At 31.6% G+C, this 21,944-nt stretch overlaps 1 protein-coding gene across 1 annotated transcript in view; it reads right to left on the reverse strand.

Annotated features, from left to right (window-relative positions):
• Ac78C (adenylyl cyclase 78C) overlaps positions 1 to 21,944 on the reverse strand; it is a 158,866-nt gene that overhangs the window by 98,958 nt on the left and 37,964 nt on the right. Inside the window, exons 3-5 of the mRNA XM_081972434.1 lie at positions 12,828 to 13,026; positions 12,618 to 12,768; positions 8,259 to 8,428 (exon numbers count right to left, since the gene is read on the reverse strand). Coding sequence (XP_081828560.1) covers positions 8,259 to 8,428; positions 12,618 to 12,768; positions 12,828 to 13,026 — 520 coding nt within the window. The remainder of the gene's footprint in view (positions 1 to 8,258; positions 8,429 to 12,617; positions 12,769 to 12,827; positions 13,027 to 21,944) is intronic.

A 21,944-nucleotide genomic window follows, 5' to 3' on the forward strand; every position in this document is an offset into this window, starting at 1 on the left:
ATAGAAAATATCTGAAAATTCTTGACATAATTTTAAGATTTTACTTTTTTCTTCGGAGTTTAGATGGTCAACACGTATTTTAGAAATATCAAAGTTTGAGTCATGTGATGGACAGTCATTAAAGTTGTTAAAGTCAATGTTCTCAAAATATGATATATCAAAATTTTCTACTTCGATTGGGTCTGAGAAGTCGATAGTTATTGGTGAATTTCCATTATTTAAAATTGTTGTTATTGCGCAACCGTTTTTTGCTAAACTTAAGGATTCTGGAATTTCACATTTCTGAATTTTAGTGTGTGGAATAATTACTTCTCCATTTTTAATTGACGTTTTAACTTTTATTACTTGTTCTGTTCGTGGTTGAACCGTGATTAAATTTAAATCAGAATTAGTTTTATAAAATTGCAAAGGAATTTTTGCATAAGGTGTTATTATGTGATTAGTGTCTAGATTTACGTTTGCTTGTAGAAGTTTAAGGTTATCAAGTCCTAACAAGCCGTCAAAAATTGAATGAAATTTAAATAAGAAAAATTTTAAATCTTGCGGATCTGGTAATTTAAACAATTTCGAAGCTGGAATTAATGCACTATGGTCGTGTGCTGATTGTTGAAAAGTTGAACTTACAACAAATGGTTCATACATTATTCGCGTTGGAAATAACCTCTGTACTAGATCTGGATTCATAAACGATCTACTAGATCCTGAATCAATTAAAATTTTTAAATTTTGTTCTGGAAATATCACATAAGCAAGTTCACTAGACGAGTTTAGGTTAAGATTAAAAATTAGTGGATTGTCTGTTATGTGATCAAATTGTCCTTGGAAGCTTGGTGAAAATTTTCAGTTTCATTAGACGTTTGGGAGTCTTCAATTGTCGATTGATCTAGATATTGATTATTCGTTGAAAAGTCGATTTGTTCCTCGTTAGGAAAATCACTGTTATATTGCAAATAATGATCATTTTCGGGGTAATTATAAAAATAATCATTAGGGGTTGTATCTAGTTCCGTATTATAGACTTCTTCGATTGTTGGCATATTCCTTCGTGGTTGGAATTGTTGGAAATTGCCCTGTGAAGGACGTTGTCCCGGAAATTGATTTGATCTATTAGTTCTAAATGTTTGTTGGGTGCACACCGACATAGGTGTTGGAGTAGGTAAAATTTTTGAACTATTGGGTTTGAAAACGTTAGTGTTTGGTCTGCCGAACACTTGAGAATTGGTTAGAAATTTTTGAGGTCGGAAATTGTTATTTGGCCTTATAGGTATAGGTTGGGATGGAAAAGGTTGTCTGAATTGATTGTGGGATGTGTTAGTATTGAAGTTACCATTAAAATTAGTCATTGACGGGTTCGAAAATGAAGGAAATCGTGGTTGATGGGTTGGAAAATAGTTTATAACTGGTTTAGTTGTTTGTGTTTTATGTGGGTGTTGTTTAAATGGGTTGTGTGTGTTATTTTGGAAATACCTAACATTATTTTCCTGTATGACAAATTGGATTGCCTGAGCTAAATCAATTGGCTTCATACACCTAATTGTATTTCCTAGGGGTTCTTTCAATCCCGATAAAAATGTCGTTAACGCTAAGTTTTGATACAAGCTACGCTTAATTGTTGCTGATTCTACTGTATCATGAGCATCAACAAAACTTACTAACAAATTCAATATTTCTAAAACCCTATCATAAAAATTTTGGGGAGATTCGTTACTACCCTGTCTAAGCATAACTAAATCTCTGTTGAGGCACGACTCATCACGAGTATCCGCAAAGTGTCTATACAACGTACATTTTAGTTCGTCCCAGGTGGAGACGTTTTGGACATTCACAACAAGTCTTGCACTTCCTGTTAACTTTCCAATTAAGCAATGTAATAAATAAGTATTTTGGAAGCAATTTCTGTTAGTTACATCATAAAATTGTTCGATTAAAGTTTTGCAAGTTGCTAGAAATCGATTTAATTCGCTTGGATTGCCATCAAACTGAGGCACACAATTAATATATTCTGGCTTAAACTGAAGAGCCATTTCAGATAAATCTGTATTAATATTAGTATGTAATTGTAAATTACCTGATGTTTGTAGCTTTTTAAGATTTTCTGCTAACAAATCAGCGTTAAAATTAATTGTTTGATTTTGATTCGAATTTGATTTTGAGTTAGTTAGCACTTTAGTTTCTAAAGTGGAGTCAGAGCTATTTGAAGGTTCTTTCTTATTGATAGATAAATTACTCAATAGATTCGATAAATCGTCATGTGACATCTAGAAAATTGCACTTACATAAGTAGCACTAGTACTAATATCTTCATCCTATGAGCTTCAGGTTTGGGTGACGATGTAGTCCAGTCCAAATTCCGTCTTGCCCGTGAAATTAATCGATGGTTGACTAATTTCCAATTTACTTGGTACAAGGCAACTCTTCAGATGGTTCCTGATCGATAGTCCAGTTAACCGATCTTCATTCGGAAACAGGATCTTCACTCGAAATGTTCTTAGATTGGCAATAATCCGTACCGGAAATTAATACTCGATGTATCAATTTTTGCCAATCCTACCGACTGCGCCAATTACGAAACCGGTGTTGCAAAATACCTTTTTAAAAATAATTAACTTAAGCTTTATTAGAAAATACACTAAAATAATAATACGTAATACGTCTAACTAGTTTTAATGTTAAGCTCTGACTGACTCTAAATCTAACACAAACACTCCCGAGAACAATATTATGTCTATTCAGCGATACCTAAGTACTTGCTTTAACTTGCATTTTACGTAAAAGGGTGCCTCGTAACTCACGTAATATCTGCGACTAATGTCAAAAGTGTCAAAATTTGCTTAGAATTTGCCTGAATTGCAGTTTTCGAAACAAGACGCGTTTTTGAGATTTATGACAGTTATTTTGACAATTGTCAGTAAATTTCTGGTAAATTACAAATTGTTTAAATAATAATATCTTCAGATTCGCGTCATTTTTTCTCGTCTCGAAAACATATTATTTGTCATAATTTAAACATGAGATAATGAAGAAAAGTGACAAAAAGCTGAAAATGCTATTTTTTAGAAATGGCTATTTTTGGTACAAGAATTTATGAGAAAAGTTTTACTTCATTTATTTTACTATTAATATACCAAAATCTCTAAAACAATAAATATCAAATCAAAACAGCCTTTTATTCAATTTTTTTCTTTCAGGATTTAATTTTGACAATATCGACCGAAAATGGCTTTAATTAATGATAGTAATGACAGGAACATAATATCTGTCAAGCAAATTTCAATTATTAGAGTTATACATTTTCTAGTCAAATTAGAATTTACTGGTACCCTCGGTAAATTTTCCTGTCACACTGACTTTTACTTTTCTATTTGTATGTACTTTATTTTACGGAAAATTTACGCCCATCACTAGATTTTTTGAAGTCTTACACATGAAATCTGACAACACTGCAGCAGAGTTTTTGCCTACTAGACGTTTTATTGCGTTTTCTGTCTTTGTCTCGCGCATGGAATTATCAATTGAACAGTTTTGCTACGGATAGAATTTTTTTTATCACACCTGTATATTTAAGCTACTTGTTGTAAACTAAATGCTGAAAGCAATAATTTTTGCTTTAATGACTTATTTGTTTGTAATTTTAAATAGAAAATGTTAGTCGATTGATTTAAATTACAAGAATTCAGTAAATTACAGTTAAATTTCAGTTTAGAGACACTAGTATTTATATTTTTTATAAATAAGGTCTTCCGAAATTGATTTATTTTAATTGAATTGATGCCCACGAAACATCATCTTAAACTCCGGGATAAACCCCAGCAAAACTCATTTAAACTCTCCTTTTACCAAAACTTTGTTATTAAAGGGATTAATGAATGGAAGGAAATTTAATAAATTCCATAAGCCCAACCGGATATTTTGGTCTCTAAATACTCTCTCTGTTGGTCCCTAGCTGAAAAGCGTTTATACAATACTTTAACTTTTGATAGCTTTCGGATGACGGAAATGTGAAATCCCGCAAATTGCAACGATATTCGATCAGTTCAAGTCTAATGTACCGAGAGAATTGCTCTTTATTGAGGCCAGCAGGTGAGGGGAATATCCGGAACAGCGCAAACATCCATTACATCCATCCGAATAAACAAGCTCAGACATTATTTTATGTGGAGTGCAAACTGAACATCGGAGACGAAATTTGCTTTGACATTAATTTTCCAGGCACTCAATAAGCCTGGAAACTTATCCGAGATTTCCTTTTACAGAGGTTATTATCCTTTCAAGATAGTTTACTCATTTTATATACCAGAGACTTGACTCAGTAGAGACAAAAACTACAAAAAAATAAAAATGTCATTTCTTTATATCAATTTGCTCAATAAGGTGATTGATTTGATCCTATGTATGTGATTCATATGACAATATTCTGGAAATATGAAACGATGAACCTTTTCGCATTTAACCGTATAGACTTTAGCTTAATAGACCTTTTAAGATCTTACAATAATTTTGTCATGTCAAGCTGAAATATGTTGCTTAGTTCTTAGTTTAAAATACGTACTGATGTGGAAATTAGGAAGAAAAGTGTTACTTTATCTCTATACAAAGAAACTTTCCACAAAAGTTTGTATACTCAGGAAATTAAAACTACAGTTCCTTTTATCTAACTAGTTACTTCAACATTTCTTCTTTCTGGTTACCGAATTTTCCACTGATATGCTCAACTAATCCAGCAAACAGAAAATAAAATGACTCTCATAATTTAAAAATACTTAAACCAATAAACACAAAAGTAAAGAACAAAGTGTAAAGAAATGTGTGTGCACAACATTATGCAATCAAGAACCCGGAAAACTTTTTTGTAATAATACAGAAAAATATTTGCTTTTGTATTCGCAAAAACCAATGTAAACGGAGCCAAAAAAGTGAAATGTGTGAAATTAATTGTGATTATAACAAAACAATCGCTTTTGTTAAAAATGTTCTATTTTAAAGTTGTTTAATAATAATTGTTTACATTAGATTCATGGTAGATATAGCAGTTGTATGATAGATTCTTACTGGAAATGTGTGTAATTAAAAAATTACCAAAATTTACCAATCTTACCAGCAAATTTCAATTTGAAAAGTAAATTTATGAGCCTAATTGGAATTTGTTTGAAAGATATCATTAAAGATATTTTTGGTAAATATTGTCAAAATAAAATCCTGAAAAATAAAGACTGATTTGATTTTTTATTTATTGTTTTAGACATTTTGGTTTATCGATAATAAAATAAATAAAGTAAAACTTTTCTGACAAAGTGATTCTTGTACAAAATGAGTTTCTATAACTTTTTATATTATAATTTTTTTATGGACAACTAAGCCTTCTCTAAAAAAATTTTCAGCTTTTTGACACTTTTCTTTATTACCTTATGTTTAAATTATGACAGATAATATGTTTCTGAGATATGAAAAATGACGCAAATCTGAAGATATTGATATTTAAATAATTTGTGATTTTCCTTTACAAACTGACAATTGTCAAAGTAACTGTCATAAATCTCAGAAACACGTCTTATTTCGAAAACTGTTTTAAACTGTAATTCTTACAAATTCTAGGCAAATTTTGACAGTTTTGACATTAGTGACAGATATCACGTGGTTTTTGGAGGATAATTTTAGTAGGCAGTCACGTGACCACTGTCAAAATAACTGTCATAAATCTCAGAGAGGCGTTTTGTATCGAATACTGCAAGAAACCTTTTCTACAGCCTGATTTTTGCAACTTTTGAGCACAGTTTGACAGTGGGAGACAAAATTGCTTGTCAAACCCGCTTGGAGTGAGAAAATTACTGTTTCAAGCACATTTTTGGAATCCTTATTCAATATCCTATTCAATAACCTGAAAAACACTACAAAATTTGGTACAGTCAGGAAAAAAAGCGGTGTCAAAATTTGAACTGACAAAACCACAGTTTGAAAAGACAGTCAAAGACAAAATTGCGTGTAAAAACCACTTGTAGTGAGAAAACAACTGTTTTAAGCACATTTTTGGAATCCTTGTTAAATTTCCTATCCAATAACCTGAAAAAGCACTACAAAATTTGGTACAGTCAGGGAAAAAATCAGTTTCAAAGTTTGAACTGACAGAATCACAGTTTGAGAGGACAGTCGAGGACAAAATCGCCTGTAAAAACCACTTGAAGTGTGAAAACAACTGTTTTAAGCACATTTTTAGAATCCTTATTAAATTTCCTATTCAATAACTTGAAAAAACACTACAAAATTTGGTACAGTCTAGCAGAAACGCGGTTTCTAAATTTGAACTGCCAGAAACTCAGTTTTAAAAGACAGTCAAGGACAAAATTGCCTGTAAAAACCACTTGTAGTGAGAAAATGACTGTTTTAAGCACATTTTTGGAATCCTTATTTAATTTCGTATTCAATAACCTGAAAAAATACTTCAAAATTTGGTACAGCCAAGAAAAAAAGCGGTGTCAAAGTTTGAACTGACAGAATCCCAGTTTGAGAGGACAGTCAAGGACAAAATCGCCTGTAAAAACCACTTGTAGTGAGAAAACAACTGTTTTAACCACATTTTTGAAATCCTTATTAAATTTCCTATCCAATATCCTGAAAAAGCACTACAAAATTTGGTACAGTCTGGGAGAAAACCGGCGTCTAAATTTGAACAGCCAGAAACACAGTTTGAAAAGACAGTCAAGGACAAAATTGCCTGTAAAAACCACTTGTAGTGAGAAAATGTCTATTTCAAGCACATTTTTGGAATCCTTATTTAATTTCCTATTCAATAACCTGAAAAAACACTTCAAAATTTGGTACAGCCAAGAAAAAAAGCGGTGTCAAAGTTTGAACTGACAGAATCACAGTTTGAAAAGACAGTCAAGGACAAAATTGCCTGTAAAAACCACGTAGTGAGAAAATTTACTGTTTTAAGCACATTTTTGGAATCCATATTAATTTTTCTATTCAATAACCTGAAAAAACACTACAAAATTTGATACAGTCAAGGAGAAAAGCTGTGTCAAAGTTTGAACTGTCAAAAACACAGTTTAAAAGAACAGTCAGAGACAAAATTGCCTGTAAAACCCACTTGGAGTGAAAAATGACAGTTTTAAGCACATTTTTGGAATCCTCATTAAATCTGTTATTCAAAAACCTGAAAAAACACTACAAAATTTGGTACAGTTAGGGAGAAAAGCGGTGTCAAATTGAGAGACAAACTGTGAGAAACAGTATTTGTAATTTACCAGTAATTAACTGGTCAAATTTTCCTTATAAAGTAAAATATGTACTTAACCGGTAATTTTCCCATCACTAGTTAATTGTAACCAAAAGTTTAGTCACCCGTAACATACAGGGTGAGACCACCATATAATGCACTTTTTTAAATGTAACACCCTGTATGTGTACGCTTTACATCCCGATTTCAAAAATATATTTTATGATTTAGTTATCTTAAATCGTTATTAAGTTACTCATCGTGAAATAATAGAGTTACTGTTATTACAAAATTGTTAATTATACAACATTGACAACTGATATTTCAGTAATTATGTCATCAAAATAGCAACAATAAAAAATATTACAATTTATAATTAGAATAACTGTGATATTCAAAGATTAATACCTCAATAACGATTTAAGATAAACATGACATATTATATTTTTGAAAAATTTAATAATATACAGGGTGATACATATAAAAATACTATGGGTAACTAAAATGTTGAAAGCAACTTTCTACGAGCAATAATAACGATGATAAGGGGTGGGCAATTTACAGTGATAACCCTCTACTTTCTACTCTTGATGTATAAACAAGTAATTTGAGAATAGTATATGATAGCTATTACTCACGAATACTTTTATAATATTATATTTTTTATACTAAAACTAATTCAAAACTAGTGAATAATAAGGATATTATTAAACAGTCGTACAAACCTCCGTAAAAAGTTTTTTATTATCTAATATGTATTTATTTCTCTTTTCCAATAAAATTTGCAAAAATGTATAGAGTTTGTAGAGCAGTCACGTGTACAAAGTCTTCAAAAATATTCTTTTATACGTACAATTTGTACGTATTCGAAACCTTAGATAGGAATCTGATATTGATATACTCCAAATAAATCTCTCTGAAATAAGAAAGAACTATAAGAAAGGCTTATGTCTATAAAATCCGCTTTAAATGCAAATTTGTAAAATTGAATAACGGAAAACTTCGCTTAGTTAAAACAGAAAAGTAATATTATTCAAGTTACCTTTAGAAGGAGATCCACAATGTTAACAATTATCAAAGCTTTCTGTCGTTGCCTGTGCGAATATTTCAAGTACGCCGATTCGAGATCTTCACACTGGAAGCTGTTAGTCAAACTGGGCCAGTAAATCCCTTTGTACATCAGACCCCTCTTGAAAAGTGATGCGAAATCATCTAAAAGAAATATACACACAGATAACATTAGTTTTGAATTCAGTGTATTGGAAGTTCAAACGTTTATTTTTTGCCTTATTGTTACAAATCAGAAAAAAACTGGTAAAAATAGTTATTCGCGGAACAAGGGAGGAAAGTGCCACTTCTGCTCTCGTGATCAATTTGAAGCCCGACGCGAGGGTTTGAAGGTGCAAAAGACAGTTTGCCCCAGACATGATATCCAATTTTTTGTGCGAATTCTGTTAGGTTTTATGAAAAAAAAACAGTAGTTAAATACTATGTTAATAATGTTGGATATCTGGATGAAAAGGGAGGAGTTGTACCAAGGAAATGTTTGTCAATTCGTCAAGATTGAGTTCACTTTTACTCCCTAGGGAGTAAAAGTGCCATTATTATGTCTGTCATAAATGAGGGAGAAAAGTTTCCTTTTCCATTGGGGTCGTAGAAAATAGTTAATTACGTATTAAAAGCACTGAAAGAAGAATATTACTACAAAAGTAATATTACTCTAGGGCGTAAATACACCTTACTAAACCATCTTTCTTTGAATACAGGGTGTTTACTTAAGTAGACGACAATCTTCTAATAACATATAAGAGAACTCAAAATAATACAGTTTTTTCATATAACAGAATCAAAATGTACATTACAAGTTAACTTTTATATGAAATTTTAAAATTATAAAGATAGGAACAGAAAACCATTAGAATTGAACAGACTAGACAAAGATGGTAACAAACTTCTGAACTGACGTGTGTCTCAGTCTACCTAAACGAATGTGACGTCATGCGGTAGGTCGTCACGTGACAACTTTATCAGAAAGCTAATTGGTCCCTACGAAGTTTATCGCCATCTTTGCTTGACAAATTTTTCTTGTTTTACGATTTCTCCGGGGCATTTGATTGTGTAAATAACAAAATCTTACTAGAGTATTGACTAATGGGGTCGTAAACTATAATGTAGTGGAATTCAAGGTTTTAAATATAAACTTTTTAAAACTTATGCGATAAAACGAGCTATTACGTTTCAATATTACATTGCTAGAAATTTTATAAAAAGCTTAAAAAATTAAGTTAAGCAATTAAATTAAATATTTTACTTTACCAGGAAAATTAACTGGTAAATTACTTTGTTTCTGGCAGTTCAAATTTTGACACCGCTTTTCTCCCTGACTATACCAAATTTTGTAATGTTTTTTCAGGTTATTGGTTAGGAAATTTAATGAGGATTCCAAAAATGTGCTTATAACAGCCATTTTCTTACTCCAAGTGGGTTTTATAGGCGATTTTATATCTGACTGTCCTTTCAAAATGTGTTTCTGGCAATTCAATTTTTGACACTGCTTTTTTAACTGAATCTACCATATTATGTAGTGTTTTTTCAGGTTATTGAATAGGAAATGTAATGAGGATTCCAAAAGTGAGCTTAAAACAGCCATTTTCTTACTACAATTGGGTTTTATAGGCGATTTTATTCTGACTATCCTTTCAAAATGTGTTTCTAGAAATTCAATTTTTGGCACCGCTTTTCTAACTGAATCTACCATATTATGAAGTGTTTTTTCAGGTTATTGGATAGGAAATTTAATGAGGATTCCAAAAGTGTGCTTAAAACTGTAATTTTCTTACTCCAAGTGGGTTTTATAGGCGATTTTGTCCTTAACTGTCTTTTTAAACTGTTGTTGGTTGGTGTTTCTGGCAATTCAAATTTTGACACAGCATTTCTAACTGCGCCAAATTTTGTAGTATTTTTCAGGTTATTGGAAAGGAAATTTAATGAGGATTCCAGAAATGTTCTTAAAACAGCCATTTTCTTACTCAAGTGTTTTTACAGGCGATTTTATCCTTAACTGTCCTTCCACACTGTGTTTTTGGCAGATCAAACTTTAACACCGTTTTCCTCTCTGACTGTATCAAATTTTGTAGTGTTTTTCAGGTTAGTGGATAGGAAATTTAATGAGGATTCCAAAAGTGTCCTTAAAACTGTAATTTTCTTACTCCAAGTGGGTTTTATAGGCGATTTTGTCCTTAACTGTCTTTTTAAACTGTTGTTGGTTGGTGTTTCTGGCAATTCAAATTTTGACACAGCATTTCTAACTGCGCCAAATTTTGTAGTATTTTTCAGGTTATTGGAAAGGAAATTTAATGAGGATTCCAGAAATGTGCTTAAAACAGCCATTTTCTTACTGCAAGTGGTTTTTACAGGCGATTTTATCCTTAACTGTCCTTCCACACTGTGTTTTTGGCAGATCAAACTTTAACACTGCTTTCCTCTCTGACTGTATCAAATTTTGTAGTGTTTTTCAGGTTATTGGATAGGAAATTTAATGAGGATTCCAGAAGTGTACTTAAAACTGTAATTTTCTTACTCCAAGTGGGTTTTATAGGCGATTTTGTCCTTAACTGTCTTTTCAAACTGTTGTTGGTTGGTGTTTCTGGCAATTCAAATTTTGACACAGCATTTCTAACTGTGCCAAATTTTGTAGTATTTCTCAGGTTATTGGAAAGGAAATTTAATGAGGATTCCAGAAATGTGCTTAAAACAGCCATTTTCTTACTGCAAGTGCTTTTTACAGGCGATTTTATCCTTAACTGTCCTTCCACACTGTGTTTTTGGCAGATCAAACTTTAACACCGCTTTCCTCTCTGACTGTATCAAATTTTGTAGTGTTTTTCAGTGGATAGGAAATTTAATGAGGATTCCAAAAGTGTGCTTAAAACTGTCATTTTCTTACTCCAAGTGGGTTTACAGGCGATTTTATATCTGACTGTCCTTTCAAACTGTGTTTCTGGCAGTTCAAATTTTGACACCTTTTTTCTGACTGAACAAATTTTGTAGTATTTTTTCAGGTTATTGGATAGGAAATTTAGTGAGGATTCCAAAAATGTGCTTAAAACAGTCATTTTCTTACTTCAAGTGGGTTCTACAGTCGATTTTATCCTTAACTGTCCTTTCAAACTCTGTTTTTGGCAGTTCAAACTTTAACACCGCTTTCCTCTCTGACTGTATCAAATTTTGTAGTGTTTTCAAATTATTGAATAGGAAATTTAGTGAGGATTTCAAAAATGTGTTTAAAACTGTCATTCTCTTAATCCAAGTGGGTTTACAGGCGATTTTATATCTGACTATCCTTTCAAACTGTGTTTCTGGTAGTTCAAATTTTGACACCTTTTTTCTGACTGTATCAAGTTTTGTAGTATTTTTTCAGGTTATTGGAAAGGAAATGTAATGAGGATACCAAAAATGTGCTTAAAACTGTCATTTTCTCACTTCAAGTGGGTTTGACAAACAATTTTATCCCTGACTGTCAAACTGTGCTCAAAAGTTGCAAAAATCAGGGTTTAGAAAACATTTGCTGCAGTGATCGCTACAAAACGAGTTTTTGAGATTTATGACAGTTATTTTGACAGGTCACATGACTTCTTAGCTAAATTATCCTCCAAAAACCACGTGATATTAGTCACTAATGTCAAAACAAATCAAAACAGCAGTTTTAGCTAAAACTGTTTTTATTTTTCAGGATTTTATTTTGACATTATCGACCAAAAATAACTTAAATAATGAAATTAATGACAGCCATGACAGGAAAATGATATCATTCAAGCAAATTTCAATTAGTTAGCCGTACTTTACTGGTCAAATTGGAATTAACTCGTAAATTCGTTAGTAAATTTTCCTGTCACACACTAAATTTTACTTTTCCAATTTTACTTTTATCACTACTATAACATAAAACATAATTTACAATTTCTACAATTTTTTTTGACGTTTGGTTAAAATTGACATTAGACGTACGTCCACGCATTCCGTCTCACTCACTATAAACAAAAGAGAGTTAGGGCACATGTCTTTTTCTACGTCACAGATATATGGTGTACCAAATAAGTATGGTTTTCACTGACCTTTTTTTACGCACATGTTGCATTTAAACAAAATAGAAGTCGAATATTTTTTGTTTACTTCTAGTTATCGCAAAAGAAATGTTTGGTTTACGACCCCATTATACATGTTCGATTATTGAAGCTTTATTGTCATTTTTTATGACAATAAAACAGTGTTCAGTTGATTATATTACTTAAATGACTTGTCATTCTGAACTAGAATGTTTTATATGAACAAACCGTATTATTTTGACCTCCCTTAAAGATATCAAAAATCAACTATAATTTTAAACAAAAATAAGTCTTACGTTTTTTAGTAGAATCGTTGCATTCTTCATAAAAAGCGTTGTCTTTCGTAAAGCAATCATAGATTTCAGATTTCTTCTCGTATACTCCGTTGGATGGCAGAACGTCATCGATTGGCACTTTAGTTTCATTATTCAATTTGTTAAATTTGTCCTAAAAAATTTACATTAACCAACATATGTATAGTAGCAACTGATTTAGAATTAACTCACTTTGTTCCAACTGTCATTCAGATTATTAAAGGTAAAACTTTTTGGTGAAGAAGGTGGAGTGAGAGTTATAGCAATATCCTGTAATTTGGCCTTATCCACTAGGGACAATGCAATTGCGGATAATCTACTTCTCCGCCTCTCTTTCGAAACTGTCCTGACGGCCTTTTCCCAGAGCACTTTGCTGTTTTTCCTGTTATTCCTGAAAGAACAATGCAATTAGTTGGAGTTGAGGCAACTGGTAGTTTGGAGCAGTTATATGCTTTTATTTCACAATTATCCAAAATGCTAAGTAATGAGAGAACTTATTAGTTTAACAGCAAAGAGTCACACAAAGTTTCGTTAGGAAAAACTTTAGTCGTCCTTAGTGAATTACCTACATTTACTAATTAGACCACTAAAATTAAAAAGCCGCAGAAAGAAATGGACTGATTGAATTGCTGGATAATAATTTAATGAAATTAGGTTACAACCCTACCTTATTTAACCAGACCTCAAATAGGATTCCATTTTCATAATTAAACCGTTCAGATACCATAACCAATTTAGAAAAAGCTCAAACAAGAACAAGACTGAACGCTGTTGCACTTATGCATTAATTCAACTAGCCTTTTGTTCACTAAATTTCAATTTTCTATTTTGGCAGACGTCCAAATGCATTTTAAAGTGTGGCTACACTTTCCTCAAATCTGCTGGGAAGTTTGAGGTGGGAAAAAGAAAAATCGATGTAAAATTCACTAATTTATTAAACCGAAGTAAACAGGGTGTCTCAGTTCATAGTTTTCAAATAAGTTGAAAGACTTTAGTATTGAAACTACTTGTAGACATAAAAAACTACTTTTTCTAGTATTTTTTGACTACAAATTCACACATTTAAACCTTGAAAATTGACTTGGATATCAAAAAGTGACTCTGAACCTATGAAAAGCAAGTAAAATTTGCACTTGAATTAAGTTTTCATAATTTTAAGACAAATTAAATACCGGATATTAACATTATATTCATAAAAATTCCCTTGAAGACTAACTGTTCAAGTTTTTTAACTTTGCTTTTCATTTTCTTAAAAGTTTGGACTATTTTTAGTGCTTTAAAACTGCGTTCAGCTTGGAAAATCGAGTTTCAAGACTATCTTCACCAAGTTTTTAACTTAGCAGACCTGAAAAGCAATTTTTACGTACTTCACAGGCTTAAAAATGTCATTTCAAGCTTTGTCACTATTAAATTGACTTCTAGACTCCTAAGTGCTGAAAATTCAAGCATTTCTTAAAAATCTAGACTGTTTTTAGAGCTTTAAGACTGTTTTTATCCAGAAAAATAGAGTTTTTGACTTATCAGACCTGAAAGACAGTTTGTATACTGTCCATAGTCTTGAAAATATAATTTCAAGCTTGTTCAGTATTCAATTCAGTTCTACACTAATCGGTGCAAAAAATTGGAGGATTCCTAAGAAATTCGGACTGTTTTTAGTGCTTTAAGACTGAAAAATCGAGTTTAAGACTATTTATAATGGTAATAGTAACTCAAGTATCAGACTTTTCAGTAATAAAAGTAAAAAGTTTTGTCAAAAAAAATTTTCCAGTGACGTAGATACAGAAAGATGGTTTTAATTTTCCGCCTTATTTCTACGTCACTGGATATTTTTTAAAAAGGACAGTTTTTTTAATTTTTTTTTCAATTTGAAAAAGAAAGTATCTCTTATAAAATCCTGATTTGCAACTTCTTTTATGAGATAATTGAGTTATTACATTCAAAGACCCAAAACCAACCCAACTTAAAAATTGTCTTGGAAATGGTGAAAATTTACTAAAGAAGCTTAGAAAATGTCTTTCTAGACAACTTTCATAGTTTCCTGACAAATTGAAAGACTTTAGTCTTGAAAGACTTAAAAACTGTCTTTGTAGTCAGTCGACATAGTTTTCAAATAAGTTGAAAGACTTTTGTATTATAACTACTTGTAGACATAAAAAACTACTTTTTCTAGTATTTTTTGACTACAAATTCACACATTTAAACCTTGAAACATGACTTGGACATCAAAAAGTGACTCAGAAGCGATGAAAGTGACATCAGAAGCTTAAAATTTGCATTTGATGTAAGTTTTCATAACTTTAAGACAAATTTCAATAGTTTAGTCTTGAAAATAGTCTTAAATACAGGATATTAAAATTAGATTCATACAAATCTATCTGTTCAAGTTTTTTTACTTTGCTTGACTATTTTTCGATCAAAAATCGAGTTTCAAGACTATCTTCACCAAGTTTTTAACTTAGCAGATTTAAAAAACAATTTTAACGTTCTTCATAGACTTAAAAATGTCATTTCAAGCTTTGTCACTATTAAATTGACTTCTAGACTCCTAAGTTCTGAAAATTCAAGCATTTCTTAAAAATCTAGACTGTTTTTAGAGCTTTAAGACTGTTTTTAGCTGTTCCAAGAATATCTTCACAACATTTATGACTTATCAGACCTGAAAGCTAGTTTGTACACTGTTCACAGTCTTGAAAAAATCATTTCAAGCTTGTTCAGTATTCAATTAAGTTCTACACTAATCGGTTCAAAAAATTAAAGGATTCCTAAGAAATTTGGACTTAGTTTTTAGTGCTTTAAGACTGAAAAATCGAGTTTAAGACTATTTATAATAGTAAAAGTCAAGTTCCAGTAATAAAAAAAAATGTTGGCACTAAATGCTACGATATTAGTCTTAAAAACTAGTTTTTAAAAATGAATTTATCCGAATATTTAATTTGGACTGCTTCCAGTGTTTCCAATCCTCATATTATGTGACAGCAAATATGAGAATTGTTCGTAACAATAGTGTTTTCAGATTATTTTAAAATAATTAATAATACAACGGGTAAATCAGAATAATTATGCAAGTTGGCAAAAACAACAATGTCAGTACGCATGTACAGGGTGATTGAATATTTACCACCCCCCTAACTCCTTGATTTTCGATTTTAGCAAAAAAATACAAATCTTTTTAACATATTTGTGTCTACATTATTTTTAGGTAGCTTATTAGAGTATTTGAGTAAAAAAGTAAACTTATGACTTTTTAAATAGAATGACCAATTTTTTTGATATTTAGTGTAGTTGTATCAAATTTGATGAAAAGTGATTCAACAATCTCAGAATTACGACAAAAAACGCGTCTTTCAACACCACTTTATAAACATAATTATACAGAGTGTCCCAAGCAAGTGCAACTTTTAGTTGCAGCAAAAAACACCACTTTTTGTAATTAAACTCCCTGTACTTCAAGCAGTCATTGGCACGATTAGCACAAAGAATGAATTGCAAGAATTTCAATTGAATTTTTATACGGGGTGTCTTAATATGAGATTTAAAAAAAATTGAAACACCCTGTATATCTACTTAATGATTTTATTACCAGTCTGTAGCAATTACCACTGTCTACCTGGGTTACAGTATTTTTTACTTTAAAATGGATCAAAACGATTGAAATCTGGTTATCTGGGATAAGTTAACCAGTTAATTTTTGACACTAAAAATAGTCAAAAAAAACGGTATTTTTGGACTAATTTTTACTGGCGTCCAGGGAGCGAGAGTCCAAATTTGTCCTGAATAGTCTAAAAGTTATTATTTACTACTAGGGATAGTCTTCAAATTTGTTATTCAGGTTGCAATCCATTTTCAAGTGTCTGAAACTGGATTTCTAGCACTAAAAACACTTTACTAACTTTATTAAGACTAAAGAGAGTCCAAAAGTCTATTTTCGAGACTTTAATTGGTGTAGAACTCAATTTTCTGAACTAAAACAAGTCTAGAATTCAATTAAACACTGGAAACAGTCCAAATTAAATTTTCGGACTAATTCATTTTTAAAAATTAGTTTTCAAGACTAACATCGTAGCATTTATTGCCAACATTTTTTGCTTTTATGACTGAAGAGTCTGAAACTTGACTTTTACTATTATAAATAGTCTTAAAGCACTAAAAACAGTCCGAATTTCTTAGGAATACTCCAATTTTTTGCACCGATGAGTCTAGAACACAATTTAATAGTGAACAAGCTTAAAATGACATTTTCAAGATCATGGACAGTGTTAAACTGGCTTTCAGGCCAGATAAGTAAAAAATGTTGTGATGATAGTCTATTTTTCAGGCTAAAAACAGTCTTAAAGCTCTAAAAACAGGCTAGATTTTTAAGAAATGTTTAAATTTTTTAGCACTGACGAGTCTAGAAGTCAATTTAATAGTGACAAAGCTTGAAATGACATTTTTAAGCTTATGAAGAATGTAAAAATTGTTTTTTAAATCTGCTCTGTCAAAAACTTGGTGAAGATAGACTTAAAACTCGATTTTCCAAGCTAGTCTTGAAGTTAGTTAGTTACAGTTAGTTTTGAAGTAATTTTTTATGAACCTAATGTCAATATCCTGTGTTTAAGACTATTTTCAAGGCTAGACTATTGAAGTTTGTGTGCAAATTGTGAAAACTGGCTACAAAGACATTTTCTAAGCTTCTTAAGTCAATTTTCACATCATTATTTATGATTTGTTTATTTATGTGCTTGAATCAGTAAACTAGTGGAGGAGAGAGGCTTCAGCCCTTCGGATGTACCACTGATAACATTTTCAAATTGTACATAGGCTGCAACAATCGAACCTAATAAATTATAATTTTTTGCGATTTGAATGAAAAGCGTGCTATAACAATAATTGAATGGCAACGTTTTTTCGTTAAATCCTTTGGTCGAAATGAAATGGGTCTGCATGCAGTGGATAATCCTTTTACAAACAGAATGTGGATCAAATACGCTGTGACCATGCATAATAAACTAGAAAAATTAACATTTTAGATGTACAGGGTGTTAAAAAAAATACATTTCTTAATTTCAATTTTTTGGTTAGGTTAAAGTGTTTGAAGTGTAGATTTTAGGTTGACAACCACCGGGCTGGCTGATATTACTATTAACTATATTGTTAGGTCAATTCAACAGATTACGACAGGGCAAAAACCTAAAAATAATTTAAAAGTCATGTTAAATAGTCCTTTTTTTACAATGAGACCACAAATTAGAAAATCAGTTTTAATCATTTGGTATGAGTGCAAAAATAGTTATTTATGCAACTAGTGCAAAAAGTACGTCTTTTTTGCACGCAATTGCAAGTTGTTTTATCAACAAGTGCAAAGTGCAAAAAAATACTTTTTGCATGTGTTGCACTAGTGCAAAAAAGACGTTGTTTGTTGACTTTTTGTACTAAAAATCATTCAAAAAAGTATACTTTTTTGAAAATATTTTTTTAATTTTAACCAAAAATAAAATTTGCTTACGTTTTGATGAAACTTTTACATTTTCCGATTAGATTTAAACTAGTGATGGGTAAATAACCGGTAAAGTAAATATTTCATTTTACTAGAAAAATTTGACTGGTAAATTAACAGTAAATTACCAGTAAATTGGAAATTCTGTGTTTCTAGCAGTTCAAATTTTGACACCGCTTTCTCTCTTACTGTACCAAATTTTGTAGTGTTTTTTCAGGTTATTGGATAGGGAATTTAATGAGGTTTTCCAAAATGTGCTTAAAACCGTCATTATCCTACTCCAAGTGGGTTTTTCAGGCGAATTTGTCCCTGACTTTCATTTCAAAGTGTGTTTCTGACAGTTGAAATTTTGACACCGTTTTTCTCCGTGACTGTACCAAATTTTGTAGTGTTTTTTGTCGTTATTAGATAGGAAATTTAATGAGAAATTCCAAAAATGTGCTTAAAACAGTAATTTTCTTTTTCCAAGTGGGTTTTACAGCTGATTTTGTTCCTGGACTGTCTTTTGAAACTGCGTTTCTGGCAGTTCAAACTTTGACACCGGTTTTCTCGCTGACTGTACCAAATTTTGTAGTGTTTTTTAGGTTACGGGATAGGAAATTTAATGAGAATTCCAAAAATGTGCTTAAAATAGACATTTTGTCACACCAAGTAGATTTTACAGGCGATTTGGTCCATGACTGTCCTCTCAAACTGTATTTCTGACAGTTCAAATTTTGACACCGACTTTCTCTCTGACTGTACTAAATTTTGAAGTGTTTTTTGTCCTTATTGGATAGGAAATTTAATGAAGATTCCAAAAATGTGCTTAAAACCGTCATTTCCCTACTCCGAGTGGGTTTTTCAGGCGATTTTGTACCTGACTGTCATTTCAAAGTGTGTTTCTGACAGTTAAAATTTCGACACCGTTTTTCTCCTTGACTGTACCAAATTTTGTAGTGTTTTTGTCGTTATTAGATAGTAAATTTAATGAAAATTCGAAAAATGTGCTTAAAACAGTAATTTTATTTTTCCAAGTGGGTTTTACAGCTGATTTTGTTCCTGGACTGTCTTTTGAAACTGCGTTTCTGGCAGTTCAAACTTTGACACCGTTTTTCTCCTTGACTGTACCAAATTGTATAGTGTTTTTTAGGTTATGGGATAGGAAATTTAATGAGGATTCCAAAAATGTACTTAAAACTGTAATTTTTTCACTACAAGTTGGTTTGACAAGCAATTTTGTTCCTGACTGTCAAACTGCTGGAAAGTTGCAAAAATCAGGATTTAGAAAAGTTTTCGTCTAGTATTCGATACAAAACGTGTTTCTGAGATTTATGACAGGTATTTTGACAGTGGTCACGTGACAGTCTAGCTTAATTTGCCTCCAAAATCTACGTGATATCTGCCACTGTATCAAAACTATCAAAATTTGCCTAGAATTGGCATGAATTACAGTTTAACACAGTTTTCTTACAGTATTCGAAACAAGAGCAGGACAAATTATTGTTTCGTCGTTCTGTACAAGACAATCTCTTACCGTTCATTGGCCAACAATAACTTACTGGCGGACTTTTTAAACAATGCAGCTTTTCAATACTTAAAGTGAATATTTTCATTCTTCTTAAATGTGTAATAAAAAATTATTTTTCCAGTTAACAGATGGTAAGATTAAGTGCTCTTCTAGTTACAGAATAGTAAGTAATTTAACACTCAGTTTATATTAACCCAACTTATTACGGTAACCAGAACTAAACTGAAAGTTATAATGAGACCCTCTACCTGGTAATAACACACAACCGTTGGCCATGACACATAAATTGCTATTTTAGAACCCATCTCCGCCGGGAAATTGAAATTATCTTTGAACTGAAGTACCCTCGTGGGCTTAAAGCATTTTAAGTAGTGATAGGTTAATTACCGGTAAAATATATATTTTACTTTATCAGGAAAAATTGACCGGTAAATTACAAATACTGTGTTTCTAGCAGTTCAAACGTTGACACCGCTTTTTTCCCTGGCTGTACCAAATTTTTTGGTGTTTTTTCAGGTTATTTGATAGGAAATTTAATGAGGATTCCAAAAATGTGCCTAAAATAGTCATTTTCTCACTCCAAGTAGGTTTTACAGGCAATTTTAACCTTGACTGTCCTTTCAAACTTTGACACTGCTTTTCTCCCTGACTGTACCAAGTTTTGTAGTGTTTTTTCAAGTTATTGAATAGGAAATTTAATAACGATTCCAAAAATGTGCCTAAAATAGTCATTTTCTCACTCCAAGTAGGGTTTACAGGTAATTTTAACCTTGACTGTCCTTTCAAACTGTGTTTCTGGCAGTTTAAATTTTGACACCGCTTTTTTCCCTGACTGTACCAAGTTTTCTAGTATTTTCTCAGGTTATTGATTAGGAAATTTAATAAGGATTCCAAAAATGTGCATGAAATAGTCATTTTCCACTACAAGTAGGTTTCACAGGCAAATTTTTTCGCTGACTTTCCTTTCAAACTGTGTTTCTGTCAGTTCAAACTTTGACACCGCTTTTTTCCCTGACTGCCAAATTTTGTAGTGTTTTTTTAGGTTATTGGATAGCAAATTTAATGAGAATTCCAAAAATGTGTTAAAAACAGTCATTTTCCACTACGCGTAGGTTTTACAAGCAATTTTGTTCCTGACTTTCCTTTCAAACTGTGTTTCTGTCAGTTCAAACTTTGACACCGCTTTTCTCTTTGACTGTACCAAATTGTAGTATTTTTTCAGGTTATTTGATAGAAAATTTAATGAGGATTCCAAAAATGTGGTGCTTAAAACAGTAATTTTCCACTACAAGTGGGTTTTACAAGCAATTTTGTCCCTGACTTTCCTATCAAACTATGTTTCTGTCAGTTTAAATTTTGACACCGCTTTTTTTCTTGGCTATACCAAGTTTTGAAATGGTTTTTTAGGTTATTGGACAGGAAATTCAATAGGGATTTCAAAAGTATGCTTAAAACAGTCATTATCTCACTCCAAGTGGGTTTTATGGGCAATTTTGTCCTTGACTGTTCTTTCAAACTGTTTTTCTGGCTGTGTAAACTTTGACACTAATTTTCTTTTTGACTATATCAAACTTTGTAGTGTTTTTTCAGGTTATTTGATACGAAATTTAATGAGAATTGTAAAAATGTGCTTAAAACAGTAACTTTCTCACTCGAAGTGGGTTTTACAGGCGATTTTGTCCCTGACTTTCCTTTCGAACTGTGTTTCTGTCAGTTCAAACTTTGACACCGCTTTTCTCTTTGACTGTACCAAATTTTTTAGTGTTTTTTCAGGTTATTTGATAGGAAATTTAATGAGGATTCCAAAAATGTGCCTAAAATAGTCATTTTCTCACTCCAAGTAGGTTTTACACGCAATTTTAACCTTGACTGTCCTTTCAAACTGTGTTTCTGGCAGTTCAAATTTTGACACCGCTTTTCTCCCTGACTGTACCAAGTTTTGTAGTGTTTTTTCAAGTTATTGATTAGGAAATTTAATGAGGATTCCAAAAATGTGCCTAAAATAGTCATTTTCTCACTCCAAGTAGGTTTTACAGGTAATTTTAACCTTGACTGTCCTTTCAAACTGTGTTTCTGGGAGTTCAAATTTTGACACCGCATTTTTCCCTGACTGTACCAAGTTTTCTAGTATTTTCTCAGGTTATTGATTAGGAAATATAATAAGGATTCCAAAAATGTGCATGAAATAGTCATTTTCCACTACAAGTAGGTTTCACAGGCAAATTTTTTCGCTGACTTTCCTTTCAAACTGTGTTTCTGTCAGTTCAAACTTTGACACCGCTTTTTTCCCTGACTGCCAAATTTTGTAGTGTTTTTTTAGGTT

The sequence above is a fragment of the Ips typographus genome, linkage group LG2 (assembly GCF_016097725.1).
Source record: "Ips typographus isolate SLU linkage group LG2, UJ_Ityp_2.0, whole genome shotgun sequence".
Classification (NCBI taxonomy): Eukaryota; Metazoa; Arthropoda; class Insecta; order Coleoptera; family Curculionidae; genus Ips; species Ips typographus.